Source organism: Ranitomeya variabilis, chromosome 1 (assembly GCF_051348905.1).
Source record: "Ranitomeya variabilis isolate aRanVar5 chromosome 1, aRanVar5.hap1, whole genome shotgun sequence".
In the NCBI taxonomy this organism is placed as follows: domain Eukaryota; kingdom Metazoa; phylum Chordata; class Amphibia; order Anura; family Dendrobatidae; genus Ranitomeya; species Ranitomeya variabilis.
Window position 1 is genome coordinate 475,028,768 of NC_135232.1, and position 16,151 is coordinate 475,044,918.

The 16,151-nt window shown below is 45.5% G+C and overlaps 1 protein-coding gene across 1 annotated transcript; it reads right to left on the reverse strand.

Annotated features, from left to right (window-relative positions):
- Positions 1 to 430: 430 nt before the first annotated feature.
- DNAJC25 (DnaJ heat shock protein family (Hsp40) member C25) lies at positions 431 to 14,329 on the reverse strand. Its single transcript, XM_077250971.1, has 4 exons — positions 13,952 to 14,329; positions 5,634 to 5,786; positions 2,872 to 3,342; positions 431 to 1,012 (listed from the first exon to the last, which is right to left on the reverse strand). The coding sequence occupies exons 1-4, from the start codon at positions 14,276 to 14,278 to the stop codon at positions 890 to 892; spliced, it is 1,074 nt and encodes a 357-aa protein (XP_077107086.1). The 5' UTR covers positions 14,279 to 14,329; the 3' UTR covers positions 431 to 889.
- Positions 14,330 to 16,151: the final 1,822 nt, after the last annotated feature.

Sequence of the window (16,151 nt, forward strand, 5' to 3'; positions counted from 1 at the left end):
CCGATGCTTACGAGGCCTCATGCGACGTCACAATGTGCATCTTGGGGCCTATTAAGCTCACAGGGCACAGACGCAGACTGGCTGGGGTGGAGGACTGTACCCCGGACTAGGGCAGCACAAATCCAAGCGATGATCACAGTAGCAACAAATAGTTGGAATCAGTTGCATTTTCACCAACTTTGTATCAATTATTTTTTGTTTACAAGCAGCATTTTTGTAACATTTCCGCTTCTCTGGATGCATACCATCAGTTTTTCCACAACATTTACATGGTGCAGTTTTTACATCCAGTACCAGAATTCGTTTTTTTCCATGGGATCAGTTATAACCATATTTCTAAAAACTGCTTATTTTCCAAAAATTCTATTAATTCTGCGTGGGCATAAATAATCATAAAATCCCAGTAAGCTATAAAAATGTTGAGAAAATATACATTAAAATTAGCCTTTAATTGTAACACAATCTGTTAAAAATGATCAATACTAATTTTTGGTCCACTTCTTCAGCCAGGGTGTTTGTTCTTGATGGTGGCTCCTAAAGGTAAAGCACCAAGACAAATAGGCTGATTTTGGGTATCATTGTAAACTTTACAAATGTCAATGTCAGTAAGGCAAAGCCATGCACATTTGATGCAAAAGCATAGCCAATAACTGGTGCCACCCCAGAATTAGAAAACATTTCTAGTAAGATCATTTAGACACAGGGAAAGCACAGTGTCATTTTCGTGAACATCTGCCCTGAACATGCCCACAAGTACCTAAATACAAAGGGCAAGGGTATGTATCCAATATTTGCATTCAGGGATCAGGATCACTGTCGTGTGCTGGAAACACAAAAAACTATATTTTATTTTATCAAAATATCTATAGGACCAAGCAAGACAGCATTGTCAGTCATCTACAAATGTGAGTCTTCCTGGTCCCTCATTCTTCATCCATCTTCTATATCTCTTCCATCGTGGATCTGAAGCCATCTTTTTCTTCATTTCTTCCTCCTGTGCTTTTTTGTACATCTATTAAAAATGACAACAAAATGTACAGTAAAGTACAGAGTATTATATATTAAGAAAGTGCACTGATTGCAATTCTCTACGATAGTCTCCGGTGAAGTGCCCAAGAAAACAAGAAAGACAGAAACAAATCTGGTATGCATTTTACAACATAAGACTATGTGCACATCATGCGGAATTGTTGCGTTTCTGCAGTGTTTTTTCCACGCTGAAATGGATTACTTAAGCAATGTTAATCAATGACATTCCTGAAGTGTTGTGCACATGATGCGGAAATTTCCGTCCTTATTTACAGAGCTTTATTTTACGCAGCATGTCAATTATTTTTGCAGATCTGCAGCATTTCTGCACCCATTGACTTCCATTAAGTCAGGCAACTCCGCAGCAAAAACCCAGGTGTAAAAAGCTTTGCGGATTTGCTGCCAAGAACGCTGTGAATTGTCAAAGGGAAATTATGTCAGAAGGCGGAAGAGTGTGTGGGCGGAGAATGTGTGTGTCTGTGTGCGTGTACCCAGGCGTCATCTGATGGGACTACTACCCCCATTCGGCTACGTCTTTTGTCTCATATAACAGACAGCATGAGCTAACGATGGGAGAATAGTCTCCCGATGCGACTGTCCTACACATGAGATCGCCGTGGGACACTCAGGATTAAATGAACTACGTCGGACAGGATAGCATTATATCTTGGTTTATTATTTTTTGATTGTTTGCAGAAGAGTGTGTCAGGGATTAGGCGTTCAGTAAGTATGGTAAATTTAGATTCAATAAAGGAGTCTGTGTGATTATTTCAAATAAAGAACTTTATTCTGGCTGTGCCTTTATTTACCATGTAACTATAGGATTAGTAATGGATAGGTGTCTCAGACACCTCTGCATTACTAACCTGTGGGCTTGATGTTACCTAACAATACAAAGGTGACATCAACCCCACAAATATGAACCTCACTTGCCACCACTACAGGGCAAGTGGGAAAAGCAAGGCTAAGTGCCAGAATTGGCGCATCTATAAGATGCGCCATTTCTAGGGCGGCTGAGAGCTGATGTTTTTAGCCTGGGGGGTGCCAATATCTATGGCCCCTTCCCATGCTATTAATATCAGCCCGCAGCTGTCTGCCTAGCCTTTGCTGGTTCGATTTTATAGTGGGACCCCATGTCGATTTTTTTGAGGGGGGGGGGGGGGGGGTTCCCCTGTAAACTAGTCAGTAAAGGCTAAGCAAACAGCTGTGAGCTGATCTTAATAGCCTGGGAACCTTTGGCTATTGGCTCCTTCCCAGAATATTAACATCAGCCCTCGGCTTTCCCTCTACTGGTTAAGAAAATTATGCGGGAGCCCACGCAATTTTTATTTACATTTTTAAAAAAAATAAACAGATATTGCATTTCATGCAGATTTCTGAGGGTATGTTCCCATGGTCAGTTAAACGCTGCTGGTTGGACGCTGCATATATCTGCAGCGGCCAGATGTTACAGCATAGTGGATGGGATTTCAAGAAATCCCATCTCCACTATGCGTGCACCATCACCCGCGGATTACATGCGGAGATGGACATGCGGCGTGTCTTTACAAACCACAGCATGTCTATTTATCTTGCGGAGATGATCAGTCTTTGCAAGATAAATATCACCCATCCAATGTATTGGGACGCAGTGATTCAGCACAGTTCAATGAACACATGCGGAATCACCTGCGTTCAAAAACCAGCAGCGCTTTGGACGCAGCGGACATGTGCTGCGTCCAAAGCGCTGCCAATTACTGACTGTGGGGACGTAGCCTCACAGTTGCTGTTTTGTTACAGCATATGTAGGTTAATGATCCTACATAGGCTGGTGGTGACTGTGTGTGTTAAAAATCTACTTACGTCGTAATTCACTCGGATCCACAGCTCTTCCTCAAGAAATATTTTCTTTCGTTCATCTTCTAAACTGTCAAACTGAGACTGTGACATTTTCATGTGTTTACGGATGAGGTAGAGTTTTTCTGTTTCACCATACTCCTCTCCTTTGATATTAAATGTATACACCCATCGGATATACCAACTCATGTACTGGATGAAATAATAGGGAAACATGATGATTTGGAACAGGAGGATGTCATAGATTTGGGGTTTTTGATAGCCTCCTTTAATGTCTATTTTGTTCTTGATAATGTCCCTAATTATTTCCTCATCTTCCTCTTTAATTTCTTCTTTTGATCTCTTGTTCTTCCCTCTTTCTTTTCCACGATTCAGTAGACCTTGCTGCTTTGCAATTTCAGTGGCCTGGATTCGGTATTTTGGCACTGTTGCTAAGTATTTAATGGCTTCATTATAGCTGCTCCTCCAGCTGTAAAACTGAAGAATATTCACTATAATTATGTGACAACCACAGCTAGAACTTTACTGATTTGAATTGTACCACATTTTCTAAAACGTTAACTCAAGTCTGATCATAAAAGTACTTTCTATGTTGTCTCCAGTACAGACAAACTTCACAAAGTCACCAACACTACATTGCATTCAGGATTTCACACGTTTTGTACTAACAGTTACCATAGGCACGAGTCAGACTGTCAGGTAAGATCCAAATGGCAATCTAATGGTCATGCACAACCAGCAGATGCCTTAAAAAATTATTGCATCTGACAACTAATATTTGGAAGTGCCTCTGTATGGTTAGTTTCCATGTTGAAAGTCTACATACACTTTTGCAGTCATGTTTTATTCTCACCATGCATTTAAAATTACTCCCATTGTCACTGCACCAGGGCAATCGGGAAGAGCCATGCAAAGTGCCAGAATTGGCACATCTAATGTGATGTGCCACTTCTGGGGCAGCTGTGAGCTGGTATTTTTAGCCTGGGATGGACCCAATATCCATGGACCCCCCAGCCAGATAATCAGCCTGCAGCTGTCTGATTTACCTTAGCTGGTTATCAAAAATGGGGGGTAGGTACATAATTTTTTTCATTTATATATACTCTGCCCAGCTGTTTTTCTCCTACTTGGCTGTCAGCACAATGCCAAAGAGGCTGAAAAGGACGAGCAGTCAAGCAACCACAATTTAATTTTTTGCTTTTGTAAGCACATCCTTTGCAGCCATGCTATTGCATGGATGAATTTCAACTTACCCAATTCAAGACCAGGCGAATTTACCCAATTCTTGACCAGACACATTTGTTTTTTTTCAGACATGCGGTTTAAAGAGCTGTACTTTTTTTTTCTCTCCTTTAGATATATAAATAATTTCTGCATTTTTTTGTCATATGTGGCATTAAATTTTTATATTTCATACTTTTTTTCAGATATTGGTAGACAAATAAAGGAATTAAGTGTCCATTTTTAACATTAAGTAGGCAGTAAGCTGCGGGATGGCCGGAGAGGTATTACATATTTTGTTTTACCAATAATCACCTCATCACTCACCTCTACAGCCCCCTCGCTGCTCTTCTTTCCACCATCTCGTGGCGTATGTCAGACCTTTTCACTACACGCCAGAACTTCCAGCTGCATCCAGGCCTTGAAGGTCACTGTGCTTAATAAGCAGCATGTCTTCACATTGTGACCTTACAACATTCAATGACCCATGAGGCTGGAAGTTCTGACCTATAGTGAGAAAGCCAGAGATACGGCATGCAACAGAAAAAAAAGGACCAGATAGTGGGCAGGGGCAGCGTTTATTTTTACATCTTAAGTTCGTTACTGGGAGTCGTACGTTGTTCTTAAAGGCCCCGTCTCACATAGCGAGATTGCTAGCGAGATCGCTGCTGAGTCACTAGTTTTGTGACGCAACAGCGACCTCAGTAGCGATCTCGCTATGTGTGACACGTACCAGCGATCAGGTCCCTGCTGTGAGATCGCTGGTCGTGTCGGAATGGCCTGGGCCGTTTTTTGGTCGTTGAGGTCCCGCTGACATCGCTGAATCGGTGTGTGTGACACCGATCCAGCGATGTCTTCACTGGTAACCAGGGTAAACATCGGGTTACTAAGCGCAGGGCCGCGCTTAGTAACCCGATGTTTACACCCTGGTTACCAGCGTAAATGTAAAAAAAAACAAACAGTACATACTCACCATCTGATGTCCGTCAGGTCCCTTGCTGTCCGCTTCCTGCTCTGAGTGCCGCCATACAGTGAGAGCACAGCACAGCAGTGACGTCACCGCTGCGCTCTGCTCTCACTGTACGGCGGCACTCAGAGCGGGAAGCAGACGGCAAGGGACCTGACGGACACCGAAAGGCGAGTATGTACTGTCTGTTTTTTTTGGTAACCAGGGTAAACATCGGGTTACTAAGCGCGGCCCTGCGCTTAGTAACCCGATGTTTACCCTGGTTACCCGGGTGCTGCAGGGGGACTTCGGCATCGTTGAAGACAGTTTCAACGATGCCGAAGTCGTTCCCCTGATCGTTGGTCGCTGGAGAGAGCTGTCTGTGTGACAGCTCCCCAGCGACCACACAACGACTTACCAACGATCACGGCCAGGTCGTATCGCTGGTCGTGATCGTTGGTAAATCGCTATGTGAGACGGGGCCTTAAGTTGGGGACTGCTTGTACAGCACTGCGCACACAGAGATTGGGAATGCAGCGAGATTCAGACCGCCTGGTCATTTATAGTTTATGGGGGGTCTGGAAGTAGTTACAATACTTACCTGAAAGAGTGAGATGACACACACTGTAACAAGGATGACTATCCTCACATCCACTTTCGGAGCCAGACGCCTGCTGTAATAATGATAGTAGTGCCTGTAGTACTCCTCAGGGTGATCCAGCATGTAATCATAATCTTTCCGAGTTTCCTCATCCTATCCAAAGACAAAAAAAAGATTATTGTCAATTTTACATAGGTTCAGATATATTTATTAGAACCAGCAGTCTCACGAAATTAACACCAATATTCATATGGCTGACACTGTTAAGAGAACATAAAATTACTGCAAAATGTCTTTGCAACTGTAAGACCAACGTGTTATATATTAGCGTGGAACACTTGCACCAACTGTAGATGCCCACTATTGTATACCAGGCTAAAAGATTTACATCATGCCTCCCAAGCATAGCCGGGTACAAGATTCCACTGATACCAATGGGCACATTAACATCAGAAACACGAGGGTGAATAGTCTTCATCAGAGGGATATTATCATAGATACCTAACGTATAGTTTCTATAGAATACTTTATAAATGTGTGGTGCTGTTCTTGTAACCATAGATATAGCAAGAGACAGAGCTAACATGCATGCTTGCTCTTTCTGTTTTTGGCTGCTGTTGGCCACAACAGGTGGTCATGTGCTTCTTGTTACCTGATGCATGGGTGTCCATGATGGTAACCAAAAAAGCAATTACTGAACACTCAAAAGAAAAGTGATGCAACAGCTGCGCAGCAAAATGGCTTCCAAGAACCATATATAGACCATACACTGAAAAAACGGGACCCGCACCTAAAACATCATAACAGGTGCGAGAGAGCACGCCCATTCCCTGTCCATGAAAGACTGGTTGTATCTACAGCTGATGCAGCTTACTCCATGAATTTGCTTTGGATCATCTCACAGGACTTACTGGCAGTCTTGGAGAATAGGAGAACACACCGGTGGTCCCCTGTGCAAGAGTGGCACAATATACTTAAATCACTATGTACAAAGGTAGCATCTTATCCATTTAACTATCTGCCTAGTCCATTGTTATATAAATGAGTGATGGAGGATAATGTAACATTTGCACGTAGTTGAAAAGTGGGGCCCTGGAGTTGGTTACTGGTGGGCACTTGGCATCCCAGTCTGACGCTGCTTACCGGTTATACTAGCTCTGAAGGCTTTTCTATGCAGCATGCATTTTCCTTATATCCATGCAGAGAGCTGGGAAGAATTTTCTTGTACTTATACTATATTGTTGGAATGCTTACCAGTAAATAATAGCAACTTTTGAAAATTAATCAGACTTTTGTCTTTCTTATTATACATTGCATATGGGTGGGTTTCCTCCGGGTTCTCCGGTTTCCTCCCACACTCCACAGACATACTGATAGGGAATTTAGATTGTGAGCCCCAGCGGGGACAGCGATGATAATGTGTGCAAACTGTAAAGCGCTGCAGAATATGTTGGTGCTATATAAATAAAGAGATTATTATTATATGCCTTTTTTTTTAGTAATAATAAAAAAATAAATAAAAAAGAGTAGGCCAACCAAATACTTTGATTTCTCCATTCTATAGAACACATCTATATCAGTCTTACTAGCATTATAGCAGTTTTTAGCTTCAAACAAAACCTGAAGAAGCACCTATACTGCTCTTGATGCTATTCTGTATTTAATGGAGTATTTCAGCTGTAAGATGTTATCCCCCTTCCACAGGATAGGTAATAACTTCTAGATGGAAAAACACAGGTGTTAGGGTACTGTCACACAGTGCAATTTTGATCGCTACGACGGTACGATTCGTGACGTTCTAGCGATATCCATACGATCTCGCAGTGTCTGACACGCAGCAGCGATCAGGGACCCTGCTGAGAATCGTATGTCGTAGCAGATCGTTTGGAACTTTCTTTCGTCGCTTGATCACCCGCTGACATCGCTGGATCGTTGTGTGTGACAGCGATCCAGCGATGTGTTCGCTTGTAACCAGGGTAAACATCGGGTAACTAAGCGCAGGGCCGCGCTTAGTAACCCGATGTTTACCCTGGTTACCAGCGTAAACGTAAAAAAAACAAACAGTACATACTCACATTCCGGTGTCTGTCCTCCGGCGTCTCAGCTTCTCTGCACTGTGAGCGCCGGCCAGCCAGAAAGCGAGCACAGCGGTGACGTCTGACGTCACCGCTCTGCTTTCCGGCCGCTGTGCTTACACAGTGCAGAGAAGCTGAGACGCCGGGGGACAGACACCGGAATGTAAGTATGTACTATTTGTTTTTTTTACGTTTACGCTGGTAACCAGGGTAAACATCGGGTTACTAAGCGCGGCCCTGCGCTTAGTAACCCGATGTTTACCCTGGTTACCCGGGGACTTCGGCATCGCTCCAGCGCTGTGATTGCAACGTGTGACCGCAGTCTACGACGCTGGAGCGATAATCATACGACGCTGCGACGTCACGGATCGTGCAGTCGTAGCGATCAAAATGGCACTGTGTGACAGTACCCTTATTCCCATTAGAATAGAACAACTGTGCACATGCTATGCTGCAGAACTATTTATTCTCTACAGGAACGGCTGGAGAAAGCCAAGTGCAGCACTTGGCAGTCACATAAGAGAATGAATGGTAGAATATGTACATTGCTGCTAGATTTGAAAATAGATACAGTAGAAGTACCCACTCTACTGATTGGTGATGGTCCCAACAGTCAGACCCCCACTGATCTAGAAGTAACACCTATCCCATGGCTCTCAAAGGGACTCCTGGAGATAGATAGATAGATAGATAGATAGATAGATAGATAGATAGATAGATAGATAGACCTGGTGTCTGACATGCTAGTTATGTATACTTTTCTTCCCCAATATCAGTATTCTATCATAGTGTGGCTTTATTCTACATCTGTAGCCATAATATCGTCGCTGGGTGCAGACCATAAATATACTTCATCTTTTAAGTATTGAAAGGGCTCCTTATTCTCGATCTACCACTGTGGCACCTTGAAACACAATTGGAAGCCCCACATCTTAAACCATGCATTGACTGTGCCCCTAGTACATAGTCATATTGGCATATATTTGTATGCTGGATGCGGCACATGCTATGGATACTCCTATTTCTTTACCCATTCTAGTACTCCATCATAGTGCAGTTTAATTTTATATCTGCAGCCATAATATCGCCGCTGGTTGAAAACTATAAATAGGCATCCACCTTCTAGTGCTTTTAGGGATTCTTATTCATGATCCACCATTATGGTACTTGGAAACACAATTGTAAGCCCCATATCTCAAACCATCCTCATGTTAGCTTGATAATCTTGGAGCTGTGTGCAGTTGTTGTGGACCTCTTGGGAAGGGACCCCCAGCAAGCATATAATGCCTGTCCATCAACTACATGCCTAGTTTGGTTTTGCCCCATTCTTTGCACTATTTATTTATGCATGGGCCGCCAGCTAAAAATCTAGTTACAGCCTTACATGCTGCAGCCCAATACTAACACATATTTAGACAGTGTTCAGCTATGAACAGCTGAACATGCATGCGCAGCCTCGGCTCCGATGAATGCTAATTGTCTTTCCCTGTCCCGGACAGCGCTAGACAGACTGATCATGTGCTAAGCCATGCCTCTCCCTGATACGTGAGGGGACCACAAGCAAACACCAATCAGGTATTTATATATGCACTTACTGGCTTGAACAGCTCACTTTCCCTGACAAAGCTGCGTGAGCAGCGATACGCATGGGGCTTGTTCCTCACCCCTGGCTGGGTAACCATGCACTTATGCACTTTTCTGGCGATCCTATATTTGAGCACCTTGCATTACTTGAGTGTTACGGAGTTACCAAAACAGTGTGGAGCCAGAGGACTGCAGCGTCCGATTGATCCTACTCTAAGGCCGGGATCACACATGCGAGAAATACGTCCGAGTCTCGCATGGTAATACCCGGCATTGCCACCGTCACTCAGGAGCGAAGAGTGCGGCCGCATAGCAATACAAGCGGCCGCATGCTCCGCTCCAGAGAGACGGCGGCAATGCCGGGTATTACCATGCGAGACTCGGATGCATTTCTCGCACGTGTGATCCCGGCCTAATGCTGAGAAGCACTTCTATTTCATTTTAAATGTGGTTTTTCCTTCTGGCAGAACAGGGGTTAATCAGCCATGGTGGAAATCCCTGTGCTCACAGCTGTGCTCAGTTAGCCACTCTTTTCCCCTTTATAATGTTGCAAATCCTTGTCAGAGCTAGCTTAATTGCTACATGGCTAAGGGAGGGAGAGGAGTTGGTATGAGAAGGAAAGTTGGAGGAGTTATCTGTGACTGTTGTTTGGTTTGTATGTGTAGTAACTCCCTATCCTTTTCTATTTTGGTTTATTCCCCTACCTCCAAACCATGCATTCCTCTGTTATATGTGAGTGAATATTTTGTATGCCTGGAGTTTTCTGTTAACCCTTGTTTGTCAGGTTGGTGTACTACGGTGCACAGTAGCGCCCCTATTCCCTGGGTGAGGGAAGAGAACAGACGGAGGGCTAACTCAAGAGATAAGGCAAAAGTGGAGGCCCCGACATCTTCACCTTCAGAAGTATCATGGGAAGTAGGGCGAGCTAGGGTGCCCCTTAGTGTTAGGGACATGGAAGGAGCCCCTGGTCCCCCAACAGCTGTGTCGTTACATTGAGAAACTAATTTTAGATGCACTATTCACTATTGTAGGCAGGTGCCTTATCTGAGCACCTTGCACTTCATGGACTTCCAATTACATGTGCACTATTAATTGTTGCAGGCAGGTACTTTATCTGAGCACCTTGCATTATATGGATAATATACTAGGTGTCCTGTACGAAGTCTTATGTACTTTGTTTCACTTGTTCATATGCGGTTTGTGTTCAGGTGCTTCATCTCTGTCCCACCTTATGGGCTGTGCATGGGGGGTTATGTAATGCATGCATACGCAATCGAGGGGTCCTGTCCACATTATGTACCCCATGTTGTTTACATAACATGCTACTTTTTGTCGGTAGTCATATGGTTTTCGTTTATAAGGCTACTTTCACACTAGCGTCGTGCACTGCACGTCGCTATGCGACGTTGCAGCGCACCCACGCTAGCTGTGAATGCGCCACACAACAGGGGCAGCGGATGCAGTTTTCCAACGCATCCGCTGCCCCATTGTGAGGTGCCGGGAGGCGGGGGCGGAGTTCCGGGCGCGCATGCGCGGTCGGAAATGCTGCAGACGACGCACCAAAAAACGTTACAAGCAACGTTTTTTGGTGGCGACGGTCCGACGCAACCGTCGCACGACGGTTGCGACGTGTGGCAATGCGTCACACTGCGTCGCTAATAAAAGTCTATGGAGAAAAAACGCATCCTGCAAGAACTTTTGCAGGATGCGTTTTTTCTGCAAAACGACGCATAACGACGTGCAGTGCACGACGCTAGTGTGAAAGTAGCCTTATCTTGGCAACACCCATCTATACATGTGTTTATATTTACAGTGACTTAGACTTACGGTGTTTATCTTTTGTATTGGTTTGTACCCTCATAATATAACCGTATGAGTTACTTGACTTTATTTCTGCTTGACTTGACAAAGCACATATGCAGATTGTAGTATTGTGTATCCTGTTTTTGATTGTCATTATATCCAGGGGTTTCATGAAGATCACTTTTTTTTATTTATTTTTTTTAACGTTTTTGATGTTTGCCAGTAGGTGCTAATAAAGTTATTTTATTATCATATCTATCAGGTGTGTGAATCATATGCATAGTTCTTTCCTTCTTTTTGTTCTAAAGTGGTTGGCTCCTGAAGACAGCCTTTTACACAAAAAGAAGCCAGGGCAATAGTGTCCTTGCTTGTCCACCTGCTCTACCCCCAGCAGTCAGCTCTCACTGCAGGAAGTCATGCTTGGCCAAAAAAATTCCCTAGCAGCAGCTGCAGGGAGACACTTAGCATCACATGCCAGTCATTCAAAATAAAGGTCACCCATGTAATGCATAGACCCGTGGGGTCTGCCAAGATGTATGACCCTCTTAATGCAACCCACTGTATGACATCCATCCGCCTATTTTAGCATATACACTGGAGTTGTGGTGCGCTAATCATTCTAAGCTTTTGGAGGTAGTCACACCACTAAACATGCAGCTGTAGGTTTTTTTTCTTACATACTCCAGTTTATAAATGGTGTCACTCGTTTTGTTAGACACATGCAGCATTTTCAAGGGCACAAACACAGTGAGTGGCTGCACCCAATGAATATGCCAGGGGCAGGATGGAAACTGTTTGATGATGGGTAAATTTGGAAGTCTGCCCTCATCCTAATGACCAATGTGACTAATTTTGTGCTGTAATGAATAGAGCTCAGGATTAAAGGGAACCTGTCACCCCGTTTTTTCCGTATGAGATAAAAATACTGTTAAATAGGGCCTGAGCTGTGCATTACAATAGTGTATTTTGTGGACCCCGATTCCCCACCTATGCTGCCGAAATACGTTACCAAAGTAGCCGTTTTCGCCTGTCAATCAGGCTGGTCTGGTCAGATGGGCGTAGTGTCTTCCCCCAGATCTTGCTTAGTTTTCCGTTGGTGGTGTAGTGGTGTGCGCATGCCCAAGTCCAGAATCCACTGCACAGGGGAGGGAAAAGAGTGCGATCTGCGCTATTCCCCTGGTGATCGGTGGGGGCGGCCATCTTCCTGTGGCCGCGCGTGCGCAGATCGAGCGCTCTGCTGCCCGGGGCTTCAGGAAAATGGCCGCGGGATGCCGCGCGTGCGCAGATGGAGATCGCGGCGGCCATTTTCCTGAAGCAGAGATGCGAACTAAGCAAGATCTGGGGGAAGACACCACGCCCATCTGACCAGACCAGCCTGATTGACAGGCGAAAACGGCTACTTTGGTAACGTATTTCGGCAGCATAGGTGGGGAATCGGGGCCCATAAAATACACTATTGTAATGCACAGCTCAGGCCATATTTAACAGTATTTTTATCTCATACGGAAAAAACGGGGTGACAGGTGCCCTTTAATGGGTATATTCGGGACTTTAGGAAAAACAAAAAATGTGCCTAAGCACTAACAGGCCGGTAATTGCAGCTTACCTGCCTGTTGTGCAGAGCTCCGTTATTTCCCGGCATAGACTCATAAGCCTCTGCTGATGTCACATCTACAGACCGGAGGTTTCTTTTCTGTTGATAGATCGCGGGATTTCTGACAACATTCTGATTGACAGCTGGATTCCTGCTGCCTAACTGGGGGAGCCAACTGTCAATCAGAACAATCAGAATGACAACAGAAGTCACGCCATGTCGGGTCAGGAGGGTCTATGACCGCTCTGTGCTGGGGAAGAACGGCACCAGGCAGGTAGGCAGCAAGTACCTGCCAGTTAGTGCTTAGGCACATTTTTTGTCACAGATATACCCTTTAAATACACTTAAATGGGTTATCTAGGACTAAGTTTTTATTATTAACTAACAGTTGCTAACCAGTTAGCAACTACCTGTCTGTTCTATTTGGCGCAGGCTCAGAGCAGTTATCACCCGCTCCACATCAACAGAGCGGCTCTTCTACTGCCGGACAGCTCTGGTGCTGGGCCATTACTGCTGACGTCATGCTGATTGTCAGCCGGCTCCCAGCAGTTATGCAGTGGAGAGTCAATCAGCATGACAGCAGTCACCCTCTGTCAACAGAGCGGAAGAGAAGCCCACCAATCGCTCCTGTTTGAGTGGGCTACAGATTCAATAGAAAGCACAGACCACAAAGCCTGAGCTTCCCAGCGTATCTGTGCGCCGCTCTGTGTGAACAATCAAGTAAAAGCGCTAAGGGATCGGTGGTGGTCTCAGAACCCAGACCCTCACTGATTTGCTTGCAGATAAATATATACATTTTAAAGTTATAGAGGTTCAGCTACTGTTTAAAGAGAGATGCGCTCTGGACGCTATATGGAGGTGACACTCCTATGTCCCTGCGTGGTCAGTAACAAGACAGAACACACACATGGTCAGAGTATGGTGGGCTCCATGGTGAGGAGACCCCAGAACTGCAGCATCTGTTCTCTATGTGTACAGCTAAAGTGCGCAGCCACTGACCAATGAGAAGAGGCCAACACACCCGAGCAGTCATGCCAGCCATTACATGTAGTGGGGAGCCGAGCCAAAGCTGCCTGCCTGGCACCGAGTGTGGACATCATCACAGCACCGCGTAACGGTCCGCAGCGGGTGGCAGCACGTGTCAGCGCCGCTACACCCTGCCCCCATAGTGCGAGCCGTGCCCCCCATAGTGCGAGCCGTGCCCCCCCATAGTGCGAGCCGTGCCCCCCCATAGTGCGCGCGGTGCCCCGCTGACGTGTTACCTTCAGGGTCTCATAAGCGGTGGCCACTTGCAGGAAGTGATTGTGCGCGGTCTCCTTGTCCTCAGGCGTCCGGTACCGGTCCGGGTGATACTTCCTGGCCAGCTGCCGGTATGCCCGTGCGATGTCCGCCTTGTTGGCATCTCTGCTCACCCCCAGGACGTCGTAGCACACCTGCCGGCCGCAGTACAGCCCTTCTGTGAGCGCCGCCGACTGCCCGGCGAGACATGCCAAGCTCAGGAACAGGACGACCAACCGAAGAGACATGGAGGACCCGGGAAGGAGGAGAGGGACTACCGCTTCCCCCTCCGCCTTCCCCGGGACCGCCATGTCAGCAGCCGCCAGCTGCAACGTGACTCCGGGGAGGAGCGGCCGCTCGCTGCAATAACTTTATTAACAGGCACATAGCTGGACAAGAGTAACACAGGAGGGAAGGAACAAGTGCTGGGAAGGAGCAGGGGGAGCTTCACCCCTGGGAGGCTGGTCAGGCTGCGGTCACACGTTCAGTATTTGGTCAGTATTTTACCTCAGTATCAGCCAAAACCAGGAGTGGAACAGTCAGAGGGAAAGTTTGTTAGAAATCCGTCACCACTTCTGTATTTATCACCCACTTCTGGTTTTGGCTTCTATAGAGACTCACCCCTGGCCGAAGCTTTCCATAGCGAAACGCGCGTCGGGTGTGGTGGGTCCCTGGCTTTTATTAGGTAGATATACTTCATGTTTTACATATTGGTCTCACTTTTGAAACACGCTGCAGCACTACAGGCGGTGGTGCTCTGGCACCTTTCTTATTTACCTTTTGTATTCAATTGGACTCTGTTATATTAATTATATTGTGCTAAAGCACTTTATGTGGTGCTTGATCACCACCGCTTGCAGCTTGAGCTGATGGACTGTATACTATATATAATGTGTAAATAGTTATATACTACTATTTTTGTGATATTGGTTACTTAGCCTTGTTATGTACCTGACATAAATCATGCCACTTTGAAGCCATACCCGCCGGTCTTTTTCCTATACTTGAGTCCCCTTTCCATAGTTTGTGTGTTTTTATTGATGTTGTTATATATGTAGTAAAAATAAAATTTACATTGTTTATCCAGCTTAAAAAGTGTCAGTTTTGGTGAGATTTATATAGAGACTGAAGTAAAATACTGACCAAATACTAAACGTGTGACCGTGGCTGTAAAGGCCAGTTTCACACATTCTGATATCTCCGGTACCAGAAAAAAATGGTACGGGAGATGACTGTGTCGGTGTGTGTAATACTTGCGGCACACATTTGGCAACCTGTTCTGCATCGGTACCATATGGACGGGCACCAGGGAAGCAGCAGTACAGTAAGTGCTGTTCCCCAGCAGCTGGTGCTGAACACAGCTCTCATCATTGTCTCCTGCTCTGCCAGCGATCAGCGCAGGCGGCGGGTGAAGAATACTCCCATATGGCTCCTGCTGTCACTGTTATTAGCAGCAGCAGGGGTAGGCTGATGGGAGTAATAGTCCCATCAGCCGCCGCCTGCTCTCATTGTTATCACTTGAATATAACACTCATCATTCTCCCCTGCTGGCGCATGTCACACAGAAGACATCCATGTGTGTTATGCGTGCGCACATATGCGGGATGTTTTGTGGCCCATGCTGACGGTAAAAAACGGACATGTCAGCGTGTTTTGCCCACTGACACACACTGATGTGCACAGACCCATTCACTTGAATAGGTCTACCTGTGTCAGTGTCTCTGGTACATGTGAAAACTGTCACCACACGTACCGGACGTGTGGAAGAGGCCTAAGGCTATGTGCCCACATTGCAGAATGTAAGCAGAATTTTCCTCATCCAAACCGGACTCCCTTGCCAGGAAATCTGCTCACGGTTTTCTAGCGTTTTTTTCGCGTATTTGTCGCTTTTTTCTCGTGTTTTATTTCCATACGTCCCAATACAATTATATAAAAGCAAAATTGCCGCGATTCCGCAAAATTAAAGAACATGCTGCGTTTTTTTACACGATGCGTTTCCACTGCAGGAAAAAACGCAGCATGGGCACAACAATGCGGAATGCCATTAAAAATAATGTGATGCGTTTTGTAAGGGTTTTTTAAGCGTTTCTGCAGCAGAAAAACGAGGAAAAAAAACGCTTAAAAAAACGCATCGTGGGCACATAGCCTGTGGAAATGTTATAAGGAGGAGAATCCCTTAAAGGG